This window comes from Trematomus bernacchii, unplaced genomic scaffold (assembly GCF_902827165.1).
Source record: "Trematomus bernacchii unplaced genomic scaffold, fTreBer1.1, whole genome shotgun sequence".
Lineage (NCBI taxonomy): Eukaryota > Metazoa > Chordata > Actinopteri > Perciformes > Nototheniidae > Trematomus > Trematomus bernacchii.
In genome coordinates this window covers 2,399,899-2,427,129 of record NW_022987851.1, presented here as the reverse complement: position 1 = coordinate 2,427,129, position 27,231 = coordinate 2,399,899, and the positions used below count along the sequence as shown (strand labels likewise).

The window sequence follows — 27,231 nt, the reverse complement described above, 5'->3', positions numbered from 1 at the left end:
TCATACTGCCTGTGCTGCAGCAGCTCTTTTCACCCTCTGTCTGAAACCAGAGCCCAGTCTGCTCAGCGCTAGCCAATAGAAGCGCGAGTGTTACATAGTAATGTCACTAATCAGTGTTAGTCAAATGAAAAGGCTTTATTGTAAATTCATAGTGGCTTGAATGTGAACCTCTGCCAACAAGCCATGCAAATTGCTTGCTAGATCCTGTGGAAATGGAAATGGAATTAAACAGGATCTATATATACTTTATATTATTAAATGCAGTATCACATGACACGCCCATAGACAAACATTACTCAAGAAATTGCCGGATTAGCTCTAGTCATTCATCTGTACAGGAAGTCAGTGGACCCCACCACAGGAAGTGTCCCAGGCTCTAGTGAACAAGACGGGTGAATCTTGTTCTTAAGAATGAATGTGAACCAATACTTTCTATTGTCCTCCATCTTTTGTTTTCGCTAGTAATCTCTCATACCTGCTTCATGTTGGCCCCTTTTCTGCTCTCTTTTATCCCGCTTTCCTCTCTTGTTAATATCGTGGCTCCTAAGTCTTCCCATCTTCTCTCTGCAGCTGCCATTGAGGCCTGCCTCGGTCACCTGCTTAAGAGACGAGCGGCTGGGTTTCTCCGCAGCGACAAGATCGCCGCCCTCTTCACCAAAGTGGGCAAAATCTATGACACCGCTGGCGAAGTTTGTCGTAAAGTGCAGGAGCAACTCCAACAGCAGTCGGATCTCACCAGGTATGGCACTTTTCCCCTCCCCCTTCATTTTACTTTCAGTTGGTGAGCTCTCAGTAAATGCTGTTTAAGTGACAGTTATGTTTGACATTTAAGTTCCGTTCATTGTTTACTGATGATACATTTCCCTTCAGGGACCATACCTGACACCACCATCTGAATTTCATTTGTGCAAATTGAGTTAATCTGCCTTCTTAATTAGAGGAGAAGACCCTCTTCTCTATTACAAGCTGTACTGTAGCTCTAATTAAGCCTTATTATGGAATTAGCATCGGCTACAATCAGTGGTAGAAGAAGTACTCAGATTTTCTATTGGCGAAAAGTAGCAATACTCATTTGCAAAAATACTCAAGTAAAAGTCCTGCATTTAGACTTAAGTCTATTTAAGTCTTACTTAAGTTAAAAGTATTTGAATCAAAATATACTTCAAATACTAAAAGTAAAAGCACTTGTTAAGCGTAATGTCCCTTTTCCGTATATATATATATATTTTTTAATTCTGCATTATTTTTATTGATGCAATAATGTGTCTATCATCTACACCAGGGGTTTTCAAAGTGTGGGAAGGTGAGCCTCCCCTCAGAGAACATAAGAACAGCCGCGCCCCCCCTCCCAATTATTATTGCTATTAATATTATTATTGTTGTTGTTGCTATAATGCATGGGTATTCAATTGCATTTCAAAGAGGTCCAGTAAGAGAACATGTCATTAAATGCTCTGTTTTCGCTGTCTACTGTACCTTTCTCTTTTTTGAGCACGCCATTTGAAATGACTCCGACTGTTTCTCTCTTCTTGTCTCGTCTCTGTGTGTGTTTTTTAATCTATCGTGCTGAGTCACTGACTGCACCGATTTGATTGGCTGAGTAGCGTCACCTCCTTAAAACATTAAACAACAACTTTTTTAAACCTTTTTATCTTTATGTTTTAAACATTTAAACATTTTTTTTTTAACATTTTCAACATCGTGGATAAATCCTTATATGCTCCCGGCAACACACTGAACGTCAACCTTGCCTCCTCATTACACTCACCCCTACTTCAGTGGGAACAATGAGTCTGCGTCTTTGATGCGCACAGGCGGATGATGCGGGGATGCAATGTAGACAGGACTAAATGCAGCCTTGACCGGTACTTGCTTTTGATCAAAGTAAGTATTATTAACATTAAAATAAAGGGCGGTGCCGGCCGTTCTGTGATTCTCCAGAACACACAGATGGCCAGTCCGCCCCTGCCAGGACCGGTCCATGAAAATCCTAGCTTCAAATAGTCGTGGTCATACTTCCTCCGTTTTCTGCCAGACGCTGTCTCCTCTCTCACTTTAGGTAACTTCACTGAAAATCGATCCATGTTGCCGCTCGCATAAAGTTAGCTGAAGTTAACTAGCTAGATTTCACTGTTTCTCGATATTTTTTTCTCACGCTGCGCCTCCCCTGAAGCTCTCTGGCGCCCCCCCGGGGAGGCGCGCCTCACACTTTGAAAACCGCTGATCTACACCATCTAGTAAATATAGTAGAGTTAAAAAAACGATATTTGCTTCCAAAAAAGTAACATGGAAATACTCAAGTTAAGAACAAGTACAACAAAATCATACATGAGTACAGTACTTGAGTAATGTACTTTATTACATTACACCATTCAGTGTCAGAAGCAGTTTTATGCGAGTTGGACACAATAACAGAAATATATTCAATCCAATAATTTCCCCCTGTGATACATCCTAGTGTATCTTTGTGAAAGCTTACATACCTTTTTCACAGCTGACATTTTGATTCCTCCTTGCAGTTAAAGAACATGGGTAATTAATATCCTTAATGAAGGCTCCGCTCATTTCAGTGTCCCTGTAACCCATGCTACTGATGTGGAAAGTGAGTCACCGCGGGGCCTTGAAATCAGGATTAAATTAAATAGAATTGAGTTTATTTGATATGGTTCCAATACCGGGCGTGAAACTGACGAACTCTGCTCCACAGAGAGTTTACACCTATTGTGGATTTTCAACCAGTCCCTATCATAAATTACATTATACAGCACTTTTCACAGTGCTTAAAAAAGACGTCCCCAGTTCGGCTGTAAACATGTGCAGGGTAATCACACACCTAGATGGTATACAGCTATTGTTCATGTCATTAGCAACACCTGTGCTTTCCTGTTAAAGAAATGTGTTCAGTGAGAAACAATATACATAGTGTTCAGTTTTGTGTAGCATTACTGTAAGGCATTTGTAATTCACAAAGGCATCACACGGCCTTACCTATATCCATGATTAATGTGTCTGCAAAAAGCTTCCTCTCATTACGCCTCAGAGGGTTTACTGTCATAATCAGCTGTTCAGCACCAATGAGTAGTTTTCTCTATTTTCTTCAACAGTTGCTTAGTGTAAGAGCCATATAGGCGTATTATTATGTATGGTAAAAATGTATGTTGGCAAGAGTCTTTGAATTGAGTTAAACAATACCGTTTTTTGTTTTGTGTTGTATGTATCCACGTTTCTGGACCGTCAAAGTTTTATGTTTGTTATTGTTAACGACCTAGTTTTATGTCGTAAAGCAGACTCTAGTGAGCCGGTTCAAGAATTTAAAATGCCGTTATGCCAGTGATATAATTAAAGTCTGCAAGCGTGGAACCAAAACCTTTTTTTTACCGTGCGGGGTAGTGCGATAGTACTTGTGTTTATTTTACTATATCAAGCTTAGTGTCTTTAAGTCGGTAGTGGACCGCCTTAAAGACACTGGATGAGGACATTTCCTGGCATTAGTGGCAGAGATTTTTATTTATTTTTTGTAATTCCTGGTTTTGTTTGGACTGTCAAGTATTTCATCCATGCATCGATGTAAAATGTGTATTTCTTGTACACCATGTCAGTATCTCCATGTTAAAGCACACAGATACAGATAAACACAGTCTCAGTCGGTTTACTTAAGATGAGCAATCTGTGTTCATACTGTGATAAGCCTGTGTGTGTGTGTGTGTGTGTGTGTGTGTGTGTGTGTGTGTGTGCGTGTGCACACCTGTCTGTCTGTCTGTCTGTCTGTCTGTCTGTCTGTGTGTGTGTGTAGATGCTTGTGTGTTTGCATATGTATTTCTGTGTGTATTTGTGTGCACACAGAGTATGACAAACTGCTTTATCTGCAGGCACTTAGATGACAGCCGAGCTGTTTGCAAGCCCATTAATTGTCCATTAGCGTGAGCCACATGGCTACCACATGACTCTTCGGGGCCGCAGAGAGAGGTTTCCAAATGGAGGAGATAAAGCTTTGAGCAACAAGCACACATACACATAAATATACACACAGCACTGATGCCCAAACAATAAAACCCAGACAGGCTGTGCAGCGAGACGTCACTGCAGCATGGCCGCGTCCTATGATGTAAATCAGGAGGTAAAGGTGTTTGGGTACGCCGGGCACTCGTCTCTCCGTCTTCATATCAGCCGCCTACTCCCGTTCATCTGTCACATCTCATTGGCCTTTATTTCCCCAGACACACAACATTAAAGCCTATCATTGTGTATGGATCTGGTTTTCACGAGTCCAACCGCTCCGACAGAATGCCTACATGCATCCATGCACACTTTATAACACACACACACACACACACACACACACACACACACACACACACACACACACACACACACACACACACACACACACACACACACACACACACACACACACACACACACACACACACACACACACACACACACACACACACACACACACACACACACACACACACACACCCTCCCTGCCCCCTCTCCCTGTCATCCCAGCTCAGGGCACCATCTCTCATTTACTCTGGTAACCATGGTTACGCGGTTTGCGCCACTGGCGGTGAAAGAGGCAGAGAGCATGATGGGAAACATCACTTCCTCTCCTTCTCAACCTCACACACTGAGTAAAGAGTAAAACTAGCATTGATCAGCATTCAGTTCCCATCCTGCAGGGAGAGCAGCGGACCTGCTGTGGAAACAGTTCTCAAACACATTCAAAGATGGTTGTTTGTATTACAACCGGGGTCTTATTTTCATAGTCTTGGCCATCAATTCTTTGTAATGATTTCAGCCTTGAAGTCATGTCCAATGGGGCCAGACACATGAATGTACAGATGATCAGATGGTTCACCAAAACGGAAAATTGTAAAAATATCCAAAGTGTTTTTTACATCCGACAAGAATATGAAGGTAGTGTGTCGAACAACCCTACTGCAACAAGCTAATCTGCCAGCATGTTAACCAGCAGTTTAACTATCTTAATATTGTAGTTTCTATATTTCACATGTTATAAAAACTGAAATGATACATTTACTGTATGTAGGAGAAATCCTTTTCTTTTTGTAATGCTTAAACGATTAATCTATAAACTAAATTGATTCACAATTGTGTTAATTTTCCACAAAAAATGTCAGACATACTAAAATACGAGGCTTTTATGTTTTAATGATGATAATAGGTTTTAATAAAATGTTACTTTAAACACATCACCTTATGCTGTTGAGAAGTGGTATGATGTAGTTTTGAAAGAATTGCAAAACGATTATTTGATATATCCAGAAATGAATTTGTGTGAGTATAGGTAGAACTCAGTGATAATAAAACTGTGAAACAGAATTTTAAAAGTATTTTATAATAAAGACTTTCTTTAAGCTGAAGAAGAAGAAATTAGCATTGACATTCATGCAGGGTCAAATGTGGTAGGGAGGTTTGCTCCCTTCATTCTTCATTTAGTTTGTTGTTCTCATAGCCAGTGTTTTTTCCCTTTAAAATATCAGCAGTGATAACATCTGAATCAAAATGAAGGCCACTGCTTTGACCAAACTTAAAAGTGATGAAAATATTTGTATAACTGTAGGAGGTTGGTTAACAGTGTTAAGTGTGTTCCCCTGCTGCAGAGAGTTCTCATTTATTACAGAAAGCTTGTGTTATGCACTTCTCACATTCAAAGTAAGCGTGCAAGGATATCAGAAATGACCATTCTGATGCTTTCGGCTGTCTATCTAAGTCATGTGACTCCTATCATAAGAGTCTCCTATCAGTAATAAATAGGTACATTGGTTTATGCAATCTGGATTAACTACTTGCTGCTTTGTAGGAATTGCTTTTTGTTTCCAGATCTCTGCAATAACTTTGATAAATGCTTTAACACATTACCTGTTTGGTTCAAATCAAACAAACTCAGATCTGTTTGTGTTATGTTACATGTAAGTTTCGTTTTTTGTTGTTATAGCACCTCCCAAAGGCAACTGGCTTGATTGCAACCTTTTCATGCTATTTTTGGATGTAAGTGTTTTCATTGGTCAGTAGAGGTCACATTACATAGTCACATGACTGAGTTGAAAGGTCAGCGGCCATGTTTTTCCAGCAGAACAGCTAGAGTGCCACATGTTATTGTACCTCCTCATACATCCGGCTCCATCTGCTCGTGTAGACCTTGGAGAGGCATTGTTTGTAAGTTTAATGATTCATCTATGTTTATAGATTTCATTTATGTTTATATTTTGTAACATGTCATTGTATTGATTGCAATGCTTTGTGCTTTTTACCTTCAGTTTCACAAGATTATCAACAATAAAAGGTTTAACTATCTGGCGATGTGTACATCATTGCTACGTGCCCAGGGGCCAGAATAGTGAAAAAACAGCATCACAGCGGGTTCTACACAGCAGACGCCTTCGTAAACAAGAAAGGTTTTCTTTAAAGCAACTTCAGCTGCGCCAGCCTGACATTCCCATAAAGCTACATGATGGATGCTACACCTCACGCAGAAGACCAACAGGCGGGTCCATCATCCGACAGGGGCCTTCTTATCAGGTCTGTAGCCAATAGCTCCAGCTCAAGTTCCAAAACATCATCAGCTAGCTTAGCTGCAGCTAAAGCACGAGCTAAAGTTCTAGCTGCACGAGCCTGTGCAGCTTTCGTTCAGAAAGAAAATGAGCTTTTAATGGAAAAGGCTCGGCTGGATGCAGCTCTTGCTACGCTAAAGCTAGACAAAGAGATTGCAGCAGCAGAAGCAGAGGCTGAAGCCCTCGAGTCTGCAGCAGAACAAATAGACGGAGGCTCCAGAGACTCCAGAGCCTCAAACCTTGAATCTCTTCCACATCAATCTCCTCACGAAAGAACGAGCGAGTATGTTCAGTGTCATTCTAAAGCTGCCTCGCAGCATACACCCGTAGATGTCGCACATCATCAACCTCAGCCACACGATCCTACTGCTCTCAATAACGTCACCTTTGATCACTCTCAGAGCGCCCTTAACAGGAAAAGAACACATATGTTACCATCCCAGCTAATAAAGCCGGATTCTGATGCTAACCCTGATGGCTCCTACCCTATGGGCTCACGTCAGCCACTCTCGTCCACTCTCCACAATCCAGCTCCACAAACTCTCTCTGTTGACCGCTCAGGGTTCGGTGATGTAGCTAGATTCCTCGCTCGACGAGAACTGCTTACCTCCAGTCTCACCATTTTCGACGACCAACCCGAAAGCTACTGGTCATGGAAGTCAAGCTTCCTGAACTGCACTAAAGGTACAGATCTTACATGCAGCGAAGAGCTTGATCTACTAATAAAATGGCTAGGCCCCCAGTCTTCAGCACACGTTAAGAGGATTCGAGCTGTCCATGTCAACGACTCAGCTCGAGGCTTAATTATGGCATGGTCTCGTCTTCAGGACTGTTACGGGTCACCAGAAATGATCGAGAAGGCTCTCTTCGACAGAGTGGAACAGTTCCCTAAGATCAACAACAGAGATCCCGTGAAGCTCAGAGAGCTTGGCGATCTGCTACAGGAGCTAGTATCAGCACAGCAAGAAGGCAACCTACCTGGGCTAGCCTGCTTAGACACTTCAAGAGGCCTGAACCCTATTGTGGAGAAGTTGCCATTCAACCTTCAGGATAAATGGATGTCTCATGGGAGTACCTACAAAGAGAAGAACAACGTGCATTTCCCCCCATTCACCTACTTTGCTGACTTCGTCCGCAGAGAGGCCTACATCCGTAACGACCCAAGTTTCTTTCTGTCTTCTTCAACTGTTGCAATAGCGAAGCAGGATAACACAGTTAAGAAGATGGACAGCTCTAAGAACTTCATCTCCTCACACATGACGGAGGTCTCTTATATGTCTGACTCTGACAATACAGAGACTCCCAGTGCCAAGCCCAATGTCGAAAAGCAATGTCCTATCCACAAAAAGCCTCACCCTCTTAAATATTGCAGAGGCTTTAGGACCAAGACACTAGAAGAGCGCAAGGCATTTCTTAGGGAGGGTGGCATATGTTTTAGATGTTGTTCTTCTAGCAAACATCTTGCAAAAGACTGTAAGATTGCAGTTCAATGTAAAGAGTGCAACAGCAACAAGCATATAGCAGCTCTTCATCCTGGACCAGCTCCATGGCATAACCAGAACCCTGAGTCAGAGAACGGCGGGGAGGATGACATCGAGTCATCTCCGACAGTGAACTCTAAGTGTACGGAGGTCTGTGGAGAAAACAACGGGCCACGCTCCTGCTCAAAGATCTGCCTCATCACAGTGCATCCTAAGGGACAACCTGACAGGTCAGTGAGACTCTACGCTATCCTTGATGACCAGAGCAATCGATCACTCGCCAGATCAGAGTTCTTTGACCTCTTTGGCGTTGAAGGCACAGACGCTCTCTACACACTACGAACCTGTGCTGGTCTTACTGAGATGTCTGGAAGGAGAGCCACAAGCTTCATTGCACAACCTTTGGATGGAAATCTCAGCATTAATCTCCCGACTCTCATAGAATGCAACTACATTCCGGAAGACAGGTCAGAGATACCTACACCAGAGGTGGCTAAATGTCACACTCACCTCCACTCCATTGCTCAGCACATTCCACCACTTGATCCAGAGGCTCAGATCCTTCTTCTCCTTGGGCGGGATGTCTTACAAGTTCATAAGGTGAGAGACCAGCGCAATGGACCCAATAACGCACCATATGCCCAATGCTTAGATCTTGGCTGGGTCATCATTGGTGAAGCCTGTCTAGGCTCAGCTCACAAACCCACAGATGCAAGTGTGTTCCGCACTCACATCCTCGAGAATGGGCGTCACTCTCACTTCATGCCCTGTCCAAACCACCTTACTCTGAAAGAGAAACTCACCGAGAACAAACATGGGTTCCGCAATTCCTTTGACCCATACAGTTCACAGCTATCTAGTGGTCCAGCTTGGCGCACCAAAGATGACTCCTTGGGTAGTGATATCTTCCAACGCACAGAGGACGACAACAATGTTGCACTGTCTATCGAGGACAAGCAGTTCATCAACCTTATGGATAAAGAGATGTTTATCGACGAAGGAAACAGCTGGGTAGCTCCACTCCCTTTCCGCACATCGAGAGCACGTCTGCCTAACAACAGGGGGTTAGCTGTCAAACGCTTTAATTCTCTTTGCCGTACTCTCGAAAGAAAGGCCGAAATGAAGCAACACTTCATCACCTTCATGCAAAGGATATTCGATCAAGATCACGCAGAGCTGGCTCCATCACTGGCAGAAGGAGAAGAGTGCTGGTACCTCCCAACATTTGGAGTGTATCACCCCCGCAAGCCAGGACAGATTAGAGTCGTGTTTGACTCCAGCGCCAAACATCTAGGAGTGTCTCTTAACGATGTGTTGCTAACTGGACCAGACCTAAACAATGGCTTGCTAGGAGTCTTGATCCGCTTTAGGCGAGAGCGGGTTGCTGTAACTGCAGACATCGAACAGATGTTCCATAGTTTCATTGTGAGGGAAGATCACAGGAACTTCCTCCGATTCTTATGGTTCAAGGACAACGACCCGACAGACGAGGTTGTGGAATACCGGATGCGGGTGCATGTGTTCGGAAACAGCCCTTCTCCAGCAGTAGCAACCTACGGCCTCAGACGAGCAGCTTTACACGGAGAAAATGAGTTTGGCAATGCAGCAAAGGAATTCATAAACAGGGAGTTCTATGTGGATGATGGCCTTACATCTCTGCCTTCGGCAACTGAGACCGTCAGATTACTCGCAGCAGCACGAGGTATGTTGAGCATGTCCAATTTACACCTCCACAAGATTGCATCTAACTGTCCAGCAGTCATGCACGCGTTTCCATCCTCTGAGTATGCCAAGGACTTGAAGGATCTTGACCTAGATAATGATTGCCCTCCAGTGCAGCGCAGTCTAGGATTGAACTGGAACCTAAGCAATGATACATTTACTTTCCGGGTTGCCAGCACCGTAAAGCCCTTCACACGCAGAGGTGTTCTCGCTACTGTGAACAGTTTATTCGATCCTCTTGGTCTGGTGGCACCAATCTCCATCCAAGGAAAGCTCTTACTGAGAGAGCTCACCCATGATACTGTTGACTGGGACGAGCCCCTCCCAGCAGCAAAGGAAGCAGAGTGGATATCTTGGAGAGATTCACTTCAAGCCCTTGAGGACTTTGAAACACCTCGTTGCTATACGAGTACATCTGTTTCTAATGCCCAGCGTGTAGAACTGCACATCTTTTCTGATGCTTCCGTGAAAGCCATTGCTGCTGTGGCCTACCTGAAGGTACTGGACGACAGTGGCATGAATCACATTGGATTCGTCATGGGAAAGGCTAAGTTAGCTCCTTTGTCAGTCCACACAGTCCCACGGCTCGAACTAGGAGCTGCAGTCCTAGCAGTCGAGATTGCAGAACTTGTGTCCAGGGAGCTGGACATCAGGATTGACGACATGAGGTTTTACACCGACAGCAAAGTCGTGCTGGGTTACATTCATAATGTTACCCGCAGGTTCTATGTGTACGTCAGTAACAGGGTAGAACGCATCAGGAGGTTCTCTAGCCCTGAACAATGGTGCTACGTGCCGACAAGCCAGAACCCTGCAGATGTAGCAACCAGGCCAGTACCTGCAGCGTTGCTCCCGGCCACCAGCTGGTTCACCGGGCCCAAGCTCCTGCGGCTACCTACAGAGGACAACGTTCCTGTGGAAACATCTTTTGACCTCATAGACCCAGACACCGATGCAGACGTTCGAACTCACCTCACAGAATGCAGAACCAGAAACCTAGGCTCTCAGCGATTTGAGAGGTTTTCAACTTGGCAGTCTCTCATCAGAGCCGTAGCCACTTTAATCCACATTGCTGAGACCGCTGGAGCCAAGGCTACAAATGAGGTCACAGATTGTAGTAGCTGGCATCAATGTCCCAAAGCCCACACAATTGACAATCGGTCAAAAGCAAAACATGTCATCATCAAATGCGTCCAGGGCGAGGCATATCAAGCTGAGATGTCTTGCCTGAAGCACGGGATCGACATTCCAAACAACAGTTCACTGAGGAAGTTGGATCCTGTCCTTGATGGTAATGGACTGCTGAGGATCGGAGGCCGGCTTCATCACTCAACTCTTACAGAGGAAGAAAAACATCCTCTCATCATTCCCGGTCGCAGCCACATTGGTGCTCTACTCATCAACTACTATCATGAGAAAGTCAAACACCAAGGCCGCATTTTCACGGAAGGAACGATACGCTCAAATGGAATCTGGATTGTTGGAGCCAAGAGGTGCATCGCAACACATTTGCACAAGTGCGTAACGTGCAACAAGCTCAGAGCTAAGACAGCCGAGCAAAAGATGGCTGATCTCCCCTCAGATCGACTAAGCACACAGCCCCCCTTTACCAATGTAGGCATCGACGTATTTGGTCCTTGGAGTATCTCCACTCGACGTACTCGTGGAGGCGCTGCCAACAGCAAGAGGTGGGCAGTGATATTCACCTGCCTCAGTGTGCGTGCTGTTCATATAGAGATCATTGAGGCCATGAGTACATCGAGCTTCATAAATGCTCTTAGGCGATTCATCGCCATCCGGGGTCCCGTGCAGCTGATCCGCTCTGACTGTGGCACTAATTTCAAGGGAGCTTGCAGAGAACTAAAAGTGCTCCTACAAGACCAAAACGAGCCCAATATCTCCAGGTTCCTCAGCCAGGAAGGTTGCGCATGGATCTTTAATCCGCCACATTCCTCTCACATGGGTGGCGCGTGGGAGAGGATGATTGGGGTGTCCAGGAGGATCTTGGACTCCATGCTGTCCCAGATTCGACCACCTCACCTTACTCACGAGGTCTTGTCAACCCTCATGGCAGAGGTGTCCGCAATAATCAATGCCAGACCCCTGACAACCATCTCTACAGATGCGCAGGCTCCATTGCTTCTTACTCCAGCCATGATCCTTACTCAGAAAGTGTGTTGTCCAGATCCTCCTCCGGGTTGCTTTGGTGATACAGATCTACATCGCCAGCAATGGAGAAGAGTACAGCACTTGGCCAACTGCTTTTGGGAAAGGTGGAAGCGCGAGTATCTTTCTACACTCCAGAGTCGCTCTAAGTGGCAAAAGTGCCATCCCAACATTCAGCAAGGAGACCTGGTGCTTCTTCGTGATACTCAGGTGAAAAGAAACCAGTGGCCCATGGCACTGGTTACAAAAACTTTTCCTGCAAGCGATGGTAAAGTCAGAAAGTTGGAACTTAAAGTTGCCAGAGGAGGGGTCTCAAAGACCTTCATCCGTCCTATCACTGAGGTTGTGGTGCTTATGTCCCCCTAGGGGTCACACAGACTTTACTTACCTCCCAGTAGTTTATTCTTCAATAGTGCTATTGTGTTCAATACCAGGCGGGGAGTGTTATGTTACATGTAAGTTTCGTTTTTTGTTGTTATAGCACCTCCCAAAGGCAACTGGCTTGATTGCAACCTTTTCATGCTATTTTTGGATGTAAGTGTTTTCATTGGTCAGTAGAGGTCACATTACATAGTCACATGACTGAGTTGAAAGGTCAGCGGCCATGTTTTTCCAGCAGAACAGCTAGAGTGCCACATGTTATTGTACCTCCTCATACATCCGGCTCCATCTGCTCGTGTAGACCTTGGAGAGGCATTGTTTGTAAGTTTAATGATTCATCTATGTTTATAGATTTCATTTATGTTTATATTTTGTAACATGTCATTGTATTGATTGCAATGCTTTGTGCTTTTTACCTTCAGTTTCACAAGATTATCAACAATAAAAGGTTTAACTATCTGGCGATGTGTACATCATTGCTACGTGCCCAGGGGCCAGAATAGTTTGCCTGGCTAGTACAGATTGTTTGGGCTGTTGTGAAGCTGTCAATCAAACCCGGGTGCAGACAAGACAACCAAACCGAGATCGCTTGAAAATTCTTGGTCTGATTCAATTGGACCGTGGTATGAACCAACTACAGGATCTTATGAATCAGATTAAGATTTTAGAATAATTATATAGCTAAACTTTATAAAAATACATCTGCTAAAATTTAAATATGTTCTGGAAGCAATCCACGCTCCCAGCAGGTTTGAATAAATGTATTTGACCTAATCATTGCCACAGGTCAAAGCTTTAGTACCTCCTATAAGTGATGACAAACATAGTATTTATCAGACAGGTACAGCTATCTGCCATTATTCCCACATTGAAGAACTTTGTATTCAAGTATGCCACAAACTAAGATGTCACTAAATCAAAGACAAACCCTACCTTTACAAATGATGGGATTATTGAGGCGGATCATGACATTTTAATTTATTTTTCAAGCAAATAAGGGGAACAAGCGCACTCACTTAACCCAGCGATTTTCAGGTTTTGGTATGTTTAAATGTAAGCATTATGTTTGACTCTTCACAAAAACTAATTCAATCACTTTAGATGAAATGCGCTGAGTAGAAAACTGTGTCCCCGCCCCTCTCAAAAACTCTATGCATCTTCGTTTGTATCGTCTTATACCTTTTACAACCTACACCCATTAGCTCCTATAAACCATACACCTTATTGAACAATCTCCAGTTTTGTTATATCTGACAAAGAACAAACTATACATCTTCAATCATGGCTGGTACTTGCTCTCACAAAATGAAAGTGAACAGATTTATCACATCATGATTCACAGGCACTAATATTCAGATCATGCAAATCCAGAGGCATCATAACTCACCCTGACATATTTATTTTCTCATTCATATTCATTTGTCTCCTCCAAACGCAATCTGTTTGTAATCATTTTAATCAATTTAGGTAGCTACATGTTGACATTTGTTGACATTTTACATTTTTGTACAGAACAACAGAGTGCAGCAAGGAAGGAGGAGGAGAGACAGAGCACTGTAGGAAGGGATGTTTCCATAGAGGAGATGAATGCATTCCATCAAGCCTTCTGTTATTACAAAGAGATTATGCTTAGAGGCAAACATCTTCACAGTGCATAATTCAGTTCATTGTGCTAGTTTCTGAATTATGTTTGCTCAATTGTGTAATCTAATATTCACATTTAACTTGAAGCAACATAATTCAATAACCTGTGCTTTGGAAGTCCCAATAAGGCAACGTGGAAGTGGCTTAAAACGGCATTCTTTGGGGGGTTGTCTAGAAGTCTATGAGAACATGTTTCTACTTCTCACTATATTTATGACCTTAGCAAACATTTTCCTATTGAGTTTATGGTCTAAAGATCTAGTTTTAATTCTCTTCAATACAGCATGATGTTTATTTCTTAGATTTGAGTCAAATTGACGATAAAGCAGGGCATGCGTGTGGGTGTGGGATTGTTCTTTTTTGTTGTTTTTTGTTTTTGTCAGATAACTTTGTTTTCAATTCATAAAAGTTAACATTTTGAAAGTAAGTCCTCTCATGTCACTTCTGCTTCCAAACTAAAACCAAGATGGCAATTGCCAAAATACCAATTTCAAGGCTTCAAAACCATTTTACACAAACTAATGGGTGATGTAGCTCAAAGCTGCCAATACAAAGAAACAAGCAAAGTACATGCCTCTACTTTTACATTTACGATCAGGCTTACTGGTGATGATTGACACTTTGTAGTCTGTAATACTTACGTGTTATTAGAATTGAAATATCCTAATTTAATGGCTACAAGCACTGCAATGAAAAATAACTATCCACTGAGGTCACCTGAGACGGAGCAGCTAAAAAATAATAAAGTTACATTACACATAAACATATTTTATGAGGGGGATGAGGGTTTATCTTTATTCTATTTGATGTATATAACGAGTTGATATTTAATCATGTGATAACTCTTCTGCAATACTTATTAGGTTATGTTTTGATCCCTCATTTATGTTATCTTAAGAAATATAATAATGAGTGTTAAAATACATTAAATGGATTATTAATGAAGCTGCTATGAAGAGCATGGCAATGTTATATTGCTCTACGAAAAGTAGAGTGGAGATTGTTTTGTCAGCTAAAATATTTTGGACCATAACAATCAAAGGTGTGCATTCGTATGGGAGCATTAACCTGTTTAATCATAAGGAGAGATTTTGGTTGCACAGTTGACTTTTGACCTGGAACCAGACCACAATTAGACTTAAACTATCATCCTTTGTGGAAGAAAGTATATTGGAATTTAAGGCAGCACAAGTAACAACAAAAACAACTTATACCTTAAAGGTGGGGTAGGTAATTCACTTCAGAAACACTTTTTGTTATATTCCATGGAATGCTCTTAACATCCCGATAGCAATGAATACATTAAATGCTTTGACAATAAATACATACAAATATGTCATCTGTGGAAGCCGTAGCGCTGTAAAAAGCCGGGCCGGCTAAAATAATTGGTCGTGCTTTTTACTGCCTGTCAGCCTTCCATCTCGTGCACAAACTTATCTGGTGCCCTCATTGGTCATGTGTGCGTTCGTGTGTGTTGGAGGAGGGGCTCTGTAAGGAAGTCTGAAGGAAGGGGCAGTTTTTTTTCCGGCTGCGTACTTTCAAATTCTAGCGCACTCAAGCTGGTTTCTCCATTCTTACCTACCCTACCTTTAAATTAAAACATATTGAAACTACCCCTCTATTTATAAATGTTATACATGAAGCATAAAAGAGGAGATGCTTGTGTTTTTCTAAGCAACACACTTCAGGTTTTATTAGAAAAAGGAAGACCCTGTCCCTTTTAAATCTAGCATAATCCGTGACATCATTCTAATGCTCCCCCCGGTCCCCTGGAGCAATGCCACCGACACTCACACACACACAAAAACACACACACTCTACTTCAAAATGGTAGGGGAATGCAAAAATCGTGACTGAGCACACACACAAATGCTGGGGGATTGCTAACATCGTGACTGAGGCAGCCGGCTCCCCTCAGCACAGACACACACACACTGCACACACATTCATCAGCTTGTAGAAGTGTTTGTGTGTGTGTGTGTGTGTGTGTGTGTGTGTGAATGTTTTTGTCTGCTGGCTTTAGAAGTACAACAGATCACACTCGGTCCGGGATAAAAGTGCTCTTCTATTCAGGCGACATCATGCATCTGCCTCCATATTCATCAAGTACTTCAGCCAGCTGATTTCTTACATAGAATGGCACATTTCGTCTGACATGGTGCAGATTTATTGCAAACCAACCAGTGACCCTCTGTAATAAGTAGGAATGAGTTGTTATGAACTGCAGTGTCTAACAACTCGTTATGCTGTTAAATGCTGCCTCCTGTTGGTCCAAAACACCGTTTACTTTAATGTTTTAACCTTCACATTGCTTACTTGTACTTGAACATTGACAATTTGTTTTGCATGGTTTGTTTGCTTGTATGTCTATACTACTTACTACTGGCCATTTTCATGAAAAAAATGGTGAGAAAGGACACTTGCTGCCAGGGTTCGAGTTATAATCTGAGCTTTATGGGGGTCTTTAAAACTAACGTGTGCGCAGCAGCAGCCCTCTACTTGCTACAAACTTAAATATGAAAAGGTTCAACTACGCACACCACATAACACATCATCTCGGTTCGCGCAGCACGCTCACAGGCATAGATTGCGCAATAATTTATTGCGCACCTTGGAGGTGAAGTGCAGGCATATTGTCATTCAAGAGAGAATACGATGAGTAGTTCTTTTGGAAAGCATGTTTTTCTTTTAGCCTATTTACCTCGTTAACGTAAATAATACTCGTTACATTGACACATGCATTATTTGTGATTCAAATAATGGTTGTTGGTAATGTATTAGCGATCCCCACAGATGTATGATTTCACTGCTTTCATGGGAGCTCAGACCCCTTCTTATGAGAGCTCAGCTCCCATTGGCTCCCACATAACTCGAACCCTGCTTGCTGCATTCATGTGGTGTCAGAATTATCGTGAAAAATTGTTCTCCACTGGTTAATGCCCAGATAGAAACAACAACCTTCTTAAGTCTTGCCAAGTCTCCTCATATAACACGAAAATCACGGTAGAGAGTGAATTTGGGGTTAATGATTCTCAGCAATAAAATATTTTTTGGCATCCATGTTGTTTCCAAGTTTTAAGCTCAAAACAGTCGGAACAGTCGTAAGATCAACTTCCCATATTCTGTAAATGGGACCACCCAAGGAGCCAGTTAATGCACCATTGGCTGCAACAGAGGATCGTGCTCTCTTAATGTTTGACTTCTTACATTAGACAATACCAGTTCATTAGGTCTTCATCAAGCTAATAGGACACTATATAGACTTTTTGCACTATTTTTGATTTAGTATTTTATTATATATGTTGCATTGTTGGAGGAGCTCAGGTCAGAATAATTCCATTGCCATTTCTACACTGTAGCTTTGTGCATATGACCATAACACCTTTGAATCTTTTGAATCTTTGAACTATAAGAATGCATCATCATTGGTTGCATCAAGTCTTATAATCTCTGTTTTCCGAAGTCTTCTCGGTGATTGTGTTTTTTCATAGAACTGACCCGTGCTTTGTTCCCTGCAGAAGAACCCAGAGTGTGAGCCATGAGCCTCTGAGGAGACAGGGCTCCTCCACCACCAGCCGCCCCCCGCAGTCCCTCTCCGCCCAGGCCATCAAACACATCTGGGTCCGAACGGCTCTTTTCGAGAAAGTTCTGGACAAGATAGTGCAATACATTGTGGACAACTCCAGGTGATTTGTTTTATTCTTCGCTTTCAGGCTTTGCACAGCAGTGAATCACAGCAAACCCACTCCAGGCTTTGTTGCAGCTGAATGATGCACAGTGTGTTGAATTACCTATTTAGTGATCCATTCTTATCCTCTGGTTGCTTTGTTCTGTGCCCTGTCTGGCTAACACCCGCTGTGTGATTCAACAAGCTGTCCACATTTGGTGCGTCAATGATCAAAGCCTTAAACTTGAAGTGCACTGATGGGTTCTCAGACATATGACAATGTTAATCAGCTTTTTAAATGGAGAAAAATCCCCCCTGTAACTGGAGTAGTGTTGTTTGATGTTGTAGTTTTGATGTTCCAGACTCACTGGGCAAATATGTGTCATGTTCAGAGAACTGCGGTGTAATTCATTTATTGAAGCATCCACGGTAAATGTCAAGATGTGTCTCAGTTCCTCAGAAATAAATAGCAAGTTTTTATCAGCCACGGCGAAGGCAATCTATCAGACATACAGCGACCTCAAAAGACCTGCCTGAACTGTGAAGCAAGTTTAACTAAGTCTGGCTTTACTGAGCTTAGCATTAGTAAACGTGACGGGCCCTAGTCCCCCACACCAGTTTCATGATAAACCAATCACACTCAAATCAGGAAAGAAGCCTGACACCAAGGTTTGGTTGACTGCTCATCTATAGCTATGGGTGCCTGAGCAGTCGGACTGCTTTTCCTCTTTGGGTTGTGTGGCTCGGCTGGATTCTGGTTTGTTTGTCTTAGTTTTTTATACCGATACATGTTCACACACCAACACACTTCACACATTACTGATTAACTGACTGCACACTTCAATTAGGTTCTTCAAAAATAATTACTTTACTTTAGCAATGTGACAATTTGGGGACTCGTCCGGGATTTAAACCTCGGAACTCTAGGGACAAAAGCGAGAGAACTTAAGCTATAAGATGAAGTGTTGATATCTAATTTAGTAAACAATACAAGTAATTTCAAAAACTAACATTAAAGCAAAGAATATGCTTTTGCAGAGATAAATGTCAACATATCGGCAAACATACAAGGGAATTAGGGTCGGTAGGATGTGCAGGTTTGCCTATAAGTTAATGCAACTTGAGAAGCAGGTTTAAGTCGGAGAAGAAAACATTCAATCATGCAGCCTGGAGGGGTTTGTTAGATGTTAAGCTAAAATACATGAGGGATTTTTTCATATACGGTTGTAGGGAAAGCAAATGGATCGTCCATAGATAGATAGATTTATTATCGTATCACATAAGTTAAAAGTAAAATCCAGAGAACAACTACAGATAATGTGTCCAAAGAATTATAATAATACAAAAAACGACTTTCCATTATGCCTTAACAGCTATATAAGACATTGTTCAGGCTGTTAAAAAAGTATCTTCTGTTTTTTTGGTTAAATCTCAGTTTTTAGCTTGAGTAGAGCTCTGGTCCATTATTTTCATGGGGATCTACTTGGTTAATTGTTAGCCAGTTTTAAAATACTTTTTAAAAAAGTGTTTCAGCATTTAGGGCAGCTCAGGGTTTGGTTCCTTAATGTAGCGCACATCTCTACAGATAACAGTGCACCAAACCTAAACCGGCAGCCACCCTCTGGTTCCTGGGGCAAGTTATTTTCCGTTAATACACTTTATTTCTGTGTTTCTGTCTGCAGTAAATATTATGAGAGGGAGGCTCTGATGCATGACAAAGTCTTCGGGCCCATCCTGGCAGTCCTGCTGGGTGAGTATATCACACTGTGCTTTAACTGCCAACATTACTGAAGGCCTGTTACACAAAGTACAAAACCACAGAATCCTGTTTTTATAACAAATCAGCTATTAGATAAACAAATAACACTGTCGTTCTGGAAATTGCAATCATTACAATCACCACATAATCATCCTCTGGGCGATTCTTAAGGGCAGATCATTTTGAGCTTTATCTAAATACGCAAAAAGGTCCAAATATGTGAGAATTGAGGGTTTCAGATATTAAAACTAACCTGGAAGAATGAATGGTTTAATCCTATTCAACACATTGGGGTTATGGTTATCACAGATGGGAAAACAGCTATCTTAGATCAAGTATCTTAAAACCTTATTTCTACCTGGTTAAACTTTTTTCCGCCGTCTGTTTCAAAGATTAGACTTGTATCCTGGGAAAACCCTTTCCCTCATGTTATAAACCAGTCATAGAAAAGGGGATAAATCCTTTTAGATGAGCCTAAGATCATTTATCACCTCATTAGTCTCTCAGGATCTGTTTTTTCAGCATTAGTGCACAGTACATGTTTTACAGTATTAATACTCAGAAAACAAAGAGCTTACCTGACTAAACCAGAGGAGACAACATGAACAGTGACAACATACCTTTAATATCCACATTGAGGGAAGACTAACGAGATGCAGGTGAGGCAGAGAGCAGCTAATGAGGGGATCAGCAACAGGTGTGCAGATCAGCGGCACACTGAGGACCCCTGGAGGACAAGGGAGGAACAGCTGGGTGAAAATATGCAAAACAGACAGTAAAATCTGTACTGTGCACAAATGAGAGTACATTTATCCTGAGAGCCAAATTAGGTAATTAACTATGTAATGATGTAAAACATGTAAGAAAAGTTTTGCCAGGATAATCTTAAAAACGTTTGTTATTTTTCATCTGAGAAACAGGTGGTAAAAAGTGTTTAACCAGGTACAAATAAGGTTTTACCAGGATTATTTGTCTAAGAGGTTTTTCTTCTAACTGTGAAAACTCTGTCACCATATGCCCATGTTTTAAATGTTTAAAGACCAAAACCATACGTTGTTTCTTCCAAGTTAGTTTGAATTGTTCTCACATGTTTGTGCCTTTATTGTATTGAGAGCTTTTCACCTGGTAACACCCTTTTCCCGACCTGGAAAATAAATACATTAAGGAACTAAGAAAGATTATCCTGGGAACACTATTTAGATCAGACGTAGAAAATGTATCACCAGGATTGTGTTAAAACATGCCTCTCAGGGCTTCCTTTCTTAGAACATATGATATACTATATATTTTGGTATTGTTAGTAGTCGGTTACTGGATGTGTTAAAGTGTGTGTGTCTGTGCTGTGTTCTTAGTGGGGCCCTGCGCTCTGGAGTACACCAAACTGAAGACCTCCGATCACTTCTGGACTGACCCCTCAGCCAACGAGCTAGTTCAGCGCCACCGTATCCACGGGGCCCATCGGGGCCAAGACACCCCTGCTGGCCGCCGGCCCGCTCTGGGGGTGAGTGTGGGGGTGCTCCTCGGTCACACTCAAGAGCTGTTGCTGGATGGTGTTGTGAAATTAGATGAGTTGGCTGTTAAAACTCTTCTCTTATTTAGATCCGTAAGAGGCAGTCCAGCGGCAGCATGTCAGAGGACAGGTTTGCTGCATCAGCGCGGGAGTACGTGGAGTCTCTGCACCAAAACTCCAGAACACACCTCCTCTACGGCAAGAACAACGTCCTGGTGCAACCGGTAGGATCTCTGTGACCAGCTTTTATTCACAGTATCACTACTGTCTGACTACTAACTAAACAATGTGCCTAAAGTTGGTTCGACCCTTTAGAACCAGCTCCATATGCAAATACATGGAATGTCTGTTCGTAATCGCACTTTCTTTGTCTCGTTTAAATAATGTGCTTTTTGACAAAGATAATATTTGAGCTGCTAAATAGTTGGCCTTCATGATATCTGTCTCCACTAAGTGACTAATTGAGTAAGTAGAACACATCAGTAGGCCATGCATATTTAATGAATCAGATGTGCAGTTAAATACATTTTCTTGTATCTTTTAATTGTTTTCAGTTTTCATTGGAGCTGTTTCCCTAAAAATCAATCAATCGACAGTGTTTTCTTTAAATGATCACTCTCTTGAAATGTTGACATTTAAAATATATCTTTTCAGTGCAGTGAGCACCTAAAGCAGAAGTCCATTCCCCTGCCTTGTATTATTAGGAGTTAGATATTTAAAAGATATAAAAAATGTTTTTTAATTATGATTTTTCAAGATCACAAAAAGTTAGTAAATAATTGATTAGTTAAGAAATATATATCCTCCAGTGAGGAATCCCATTCCATTGTTCTTGGTACAAATAACTAAATTACGATAAACTTGATGATAAATAAGTGTCAAATCCTAAATAAATATAAATATATCATAGGTCTCAAGTAGAGAAAAAGTCATGCACAGGCGCTGAAATAATAACACAATACAAAAATATGAAATACAAGTACAGATACAGATACATTTACTATAACCTTATATAATCATTTTTAAATCTATGGTTGCTCTGTGGCAGACACCCACCTTAGAAGCCTACGTAAAGTACAGTACATGCCGATCACACAGCACTCTGGTGTACTGATAAATTGCAAATGATGATTATTTGTATTCCTCATTGTGCTGCACACAAACACAGTATTTAGTGTGTGTGACCTTTGCAATGAAAGCTGCCTTTCTCCTGCTGGCTATGTGCTCTGCCAAGTAGCTCCAGCGTGTTTGGCCCTGGTGATGTATAATGAGCACATATTCACCTCCCACAACCCCCTGCCTCAGATAGAGCCACGCTGACACTGAGTGCACATACAGATGAATCTACGCATGGTAAATGATTCTACTCCCTGCTTCAGAAATAATACCGTCGTTTCTGTATATATTCCACGTTGTATATTAGAAGTTGGGAGGAAAATAAAGACAAACAACTTCTCTTTTTTGGCTACACAAGGTGTGTGATGTTTATTTACCATCTAACAACCTCAACAAGAAAAAAGTTGGAAACAGTTCAAGATTCTATGTTTCCATAGTAACACACTGGCACAGTTCAATTACTAGTGTGTTGGTGTGAAGGTAAAACATCACGGAAAATACCAGAAGTTGATTGCTAGTGTTTCACCATCGGCATGTCCTTAGAGTCCGCCACGCAGTGACATATACAGTATTTACAGCATCTCAGAACTTATTTAGTTAGAATTTGATAAACTTTCTATTAAATGATTGTAGATCAAAGTAAGAGGCCCGGCAAACCTTTTTTAAATAACGTGATCTGAGGGTTATTTTCTAGGAGAAACCATAGTCAGTTAAGATCAAAATCTTGATTAAACAGAGCTTTAGTTAGACTCAAATGTAAACAGAAATGTCAAGCACTGACAGGCAAGTAAGAACAAGAGAAAAATAGTTTGTTAGATTAAATTCGTTTTTTTCTCCTGTGTATGACTTGACTAACTTGTTTTAATACTCATTTTGGCCACAAGAGTCTGAAGTGCACCACTACCCCATGTTCTAATTTGGACTTAAACCATTTGACTTTTCTTCTTTCACTCTGAGCACAAGTTACATGTGTGTTCAGAGTGCATCCGTACACACATGTATGTCAAATGTTTGTCAAGTAGCGTATCTTATTGTTTTGTATTGTATAGTATTGGGACTGATAGTACATTGTCTTATCTTATTGTATATTTTGTATTGTATGTATTGTTTCATATCGTAGTGTATTGTATCATATCACATGTTATATTATATTATTATATTGATGGAATCGTAAATATGTTTGTGTTGTTTATTCAGGCTAAAATATGAAATGATTGAAGTAAATAGTCCAAATGTTGGGAATTCTGCTAATTTGCTTACTTTATGAGTTATAAGAAGATTGAAATCAAAAGTATTGATCTTCCCATAAAAAAGAGAAGAAGCATTTTCCCCAAAATGTTAAACTTAGATTAGAGAGCAAGCTTTCAGGTGGTTAAGCTGAACATCTCACAGCAGTTGTTTAGATAAAACTGTGTCATGGATCCCCTCTGTTTCATGCTCCTTATTACTGAAGTCTCATGCTATGTTATCTCTTCTTCCTCTTCCTTCTTCCATGGTAGAAGAAGGACATGGAGGTGTTGCGAGGCTACTTGTCTCTCCACCAGGCGGGAGAACACCTCACCCTGAAGTGGACCCCCAACCAGCTCATCAACGGCACGCTGGGAGAGTGTGACCTGGAGAAGAGGTATATACAGTATATGATCTAACGCCCCTGATGGAAAAATGTGCATTTAATGAAAGAATAAGTTGAATCTGCCTCTGAAGCTTCATGTTGCACCTTTCTCCCCCTCTCCGTCTCTCAGTATCTACTGGGACTACGCACTGACTGTCCCTCTGCGCCAGATAGTGTGTATCCACTGCCACCAGCGCCGTGAGTTTACCTTCCTCCAGAGCATTCAAATGACACTGCATCAACCACATCAGCGTATTTAGCTAGTTTGTAAGTGTTTCTTGAGCTGCAGTCATATCAAAATAATATTAAAATGGCTCATTTATAAGTGCATAATAGTCATCAAAAAGCCCTGAGAAACAAAGCAAATACAAAAATGTATCTAGGAAATTATGATTTCATATTTTCTATTTCAACTGTAACTACAAAACAACATAGTGAAAACCTATTTTCTTTCCTCAAGGAGATTCTTGTTCTCCTTCTTGTTCTTGTTCTTGTTCTTGTTCTTCTTGTTCTCCTTCTTGTTCTTGTTCTTGTTCTTCTTGTTCTCCTTCTTGTTCTTGTTCTTGTTCTTCTTGTTCTCCTTCTTGTTCTTGTTCTTGTTCTTCTTGTTCTCCTTCTTGTTCTTGTTCTTGTTCTTCTTGTTCTCCTTCTTGTTCTTGTTCTTGTTCTTCTTGTTCTCCTTCTTGTTCTTGTTCTTGTTCTTCTTGTTCTCCTTCTTGTTCTTGTTCTTGTTCTTCTTGATGTTCTTGTTCTTATTTTTGTTCTTCTTGTTGTTTTGCTTGTTCTTTTTCTTCTCCTTTTTTTCTTGTTCTATAATAGAATATATTTATAAATGTTATTTTTCTCTTTTTCCTGCCTGATGTATTTTCACCACCTCCCAGCTGATTGTGGTGGTACGCTGGTTCTTGTGAGTCAGGATGGAATCCAGCGGCCGCCTCTCCACTTCCCCCCCGGCGGTCACCTGCTGGCCTTCCTCTCCTGTCTGGAAACAGGCCTCTTACCCCGGGGTCAGCTGGAGCCCCCCCTCTGGTCACAGAAAGGCAAGGTGTGTCACTTTTTAACATTTCTATTTGCAACCAAACATAATATTAGATTGTATTTAAATCCAGGTGCAGGTAAGATGTGCGCACATTGGGCACTTTCAGTCTCCCTGTCTATGCCACCAGCTGAGAATAATCGGACAGTGTAATGACTGCACTAAACTGTTGACTTAAAATAAATACACCTATCAGAATAAATTGGGGGCTGTCATTTTGCCTTTAATTTTATTTGGTGTCATTATTTGTGAAACATTGAATAGACAACATTTGTAAATAATAAATATGCTAATGTATATGAAGGTAGTTGACATCTTTTTCATTTATCCAATAAAAAGTATAGTAGAGAAAGAGCTGGTACAAATATTGAAGGTGGGGGATGGGGCTGTGAAATGCAACATATTACAGTAAATAGGGTTAAAGTTATAAGGCAAAAACTTGGAAAACCCCCTCACACTGTCAATCACAAGGTAGCCCTGCCCTAAAGCATGCACTTCTATGTCTTCTATTTGACTATTAATTAAAAAACATAATCTACTAAATAAATACCATGCTGTCATGAGGAAGACTGTTGTAAAAAAATATTTTTACTGAGCTAATAAATCAAGTGAAAGGAAGGTCATTTTTTCATAGACTTCTATACAATCACACTTATTTGTGTAACCAGAGGAGTCTATTAGCTATTAGAGAGAATGCCGGTTTAAGGTGTTTTTGCTTTACTTACAACCGCAACAACAACTTGCCTACCATCATACCAAATAACAATGACCTTCGTTTCCTTTTAATTACATATACATATATATATATATATATATATATATTCAGAATGATCTGGCTTATTAGACAGTAAAAGCCTTGTGGCCATTTTGTAAATTCGATACACTTGTTTGTGTTCTGCAGGGTAAAGTGTTCCCTAAACTGAGGAAGAGGAGCAGCGCTGCTAGACTGCTGGACCAGGACGGGAGCGTGGAGGAGGAGACGGCTGCTGACTACGTGTTCCGCATCGTCTACCCTGGATATCGAACCGACGCCAGTAAGACACATTTCCACACTGTTATGCACACTAGTTTAGTTTATGCACACGAGGCAGGAGAGGAAAAAACATAATCGTCCTTCTATTGTGAATACACAAATTAGAATTTCAAAGATTTAAATGTTTTATTCTAATATGCACAAAACCCACGGTGTAGTTGTTAGCAATGAAAATCGTAAGTCCCGGCCCCCGATGAAGGAATAAGGAAGTAAAATAATTCAATAAATAATAAGTAAATGCAAGAAAAAGTAGGTTTTGTTTATGTAAGATCGAAAGATACTTATTGTTATCTTCCCATGATGGGTGTAGGACGGTGTCTTTCCCACAATGCTCTTCCTGAGGTCTGCAGGTTGGCTCTTTTCTAACTGTGTTCTCTGTTGTCCCACTGGTGCAAGCAGTCACTATAAACTACCACCACACCACGGGCAGCCGCGCTCCGTCGTTGGACGATGACGAGGAAGAGGAAGATAGGCTCCATGCTATGATCTCAATGATCTGCTCGCGGAACCTCACAGACCCTAATGTCATGAAAGGTTTTTATCACCTTAACACTCCCACCAAACCCACCCAACCACTCCTGAGACCTCAACCTCCCTGGCTTCAGACGTCCCCCCCTGCATCCCACCCATCATGCCCCCTCAGGTCCTCCCCTCCCGCCCGACCCCTCCTCCCCCAGCTTCGTCTGCCTGTGTGTGTGCTTCCCGCGGCTGAGCCCAACAGTGTGGCGTAGGCGGGGGTTACCTCTGTTCACAAGGATTTTCAGGTTGATCAACACAAAATTGTTGCTAGGGTTTTTATGACAATAACGCACTTTATACATTTGAACCATTGAGAAATTAATAATAATAAAAAGAGACGGATGTCACCCCGAATGGTTTATTTAAGTTCAAAAAATATTTTTCCTAATGTAACATTTCAAGACATATTTTGGTAAACAGAATACAAAATAGGCAGAAGAAGTTACCTTGCGTTGGCCTGCCATAATGAATTGTGTAGAACAGGAAGGGGTGGGCTGTTCCCGTTCGAGTCCAGTTTGGATAGTCTGCCGTGGTTTCGTTCCATTTCAAAGTGCTGTTTGACACTTGGCGTAACCTTGGCACACTGCCACTCCAACATCCAATCCTAGAGCTTGAAGATTAATCACAGGGTTTTCAAGCAAAGGGACTGTAGTCCCAAACGATAGCTGAGGATTATGGGTAGTGTAGTGTCTTCGGCCATCCTAAACTCCGAAATGTTTTTCGGACTTCATATCGCATAAACACCATATCCCAACGTGCATTGCGGCTAAAACATCCAATCACCGAGCTTAAACCATAGCTGAGGATCTTGGGTAATCAGTTCAGTGGGTGTGTATCGCAATGATGCTCGAAATGTCCCTTATAGGCCTACGTCTGTTTCCGGTTATTTTATTTTGAAATTTCAGTTCCTGACGGACGGCAAAAAAGCCAGAGATTATAGAATTGAACAAATAAATAAAAACAAGGATAATTGTGTGTTATTGTTGAGTAAATAACAGTGTGTT

At 41.6% G+C, this 27,231-nt stretch overlaps 1 protein-coding gene across 1 annotated transcript in view; it reads left to right on the top strand.

Annotated features, from left to right (window-relative positions):
• Positions 1-27,231, top strand: part of sgsm2 (small G protein signaling modulator 2) — a 99,114-nt gene that overhangs the window by 55,564 nt on the left and 16,319 nt on the right. Inside the window, 10 exon segments of the mRNA XM_034113254.1 lie at positions 571-739; positions 17,494-17,661; positions 19,325-19,392; positions 20,754-20,902; positions 21,001-21,135; positions 23,527-23,651; positions 23,770-23,837; positions 24,521-24,684; positions 25,577-25,709; positions 26,108-26,242. Of these exon segments, the coding sequence (XP_033969145.1) occupies positions 571-739; positions 17,494-17,661; positions 19,325-19,392; positions 20,754-20,902; positions 21,001-21,135; positions 23,527-23,651; positions 23,770-23,837; positions 24,521-24,684; positions 25,577-25,709; positions 26,108-26,242 (1,314 nt within the window).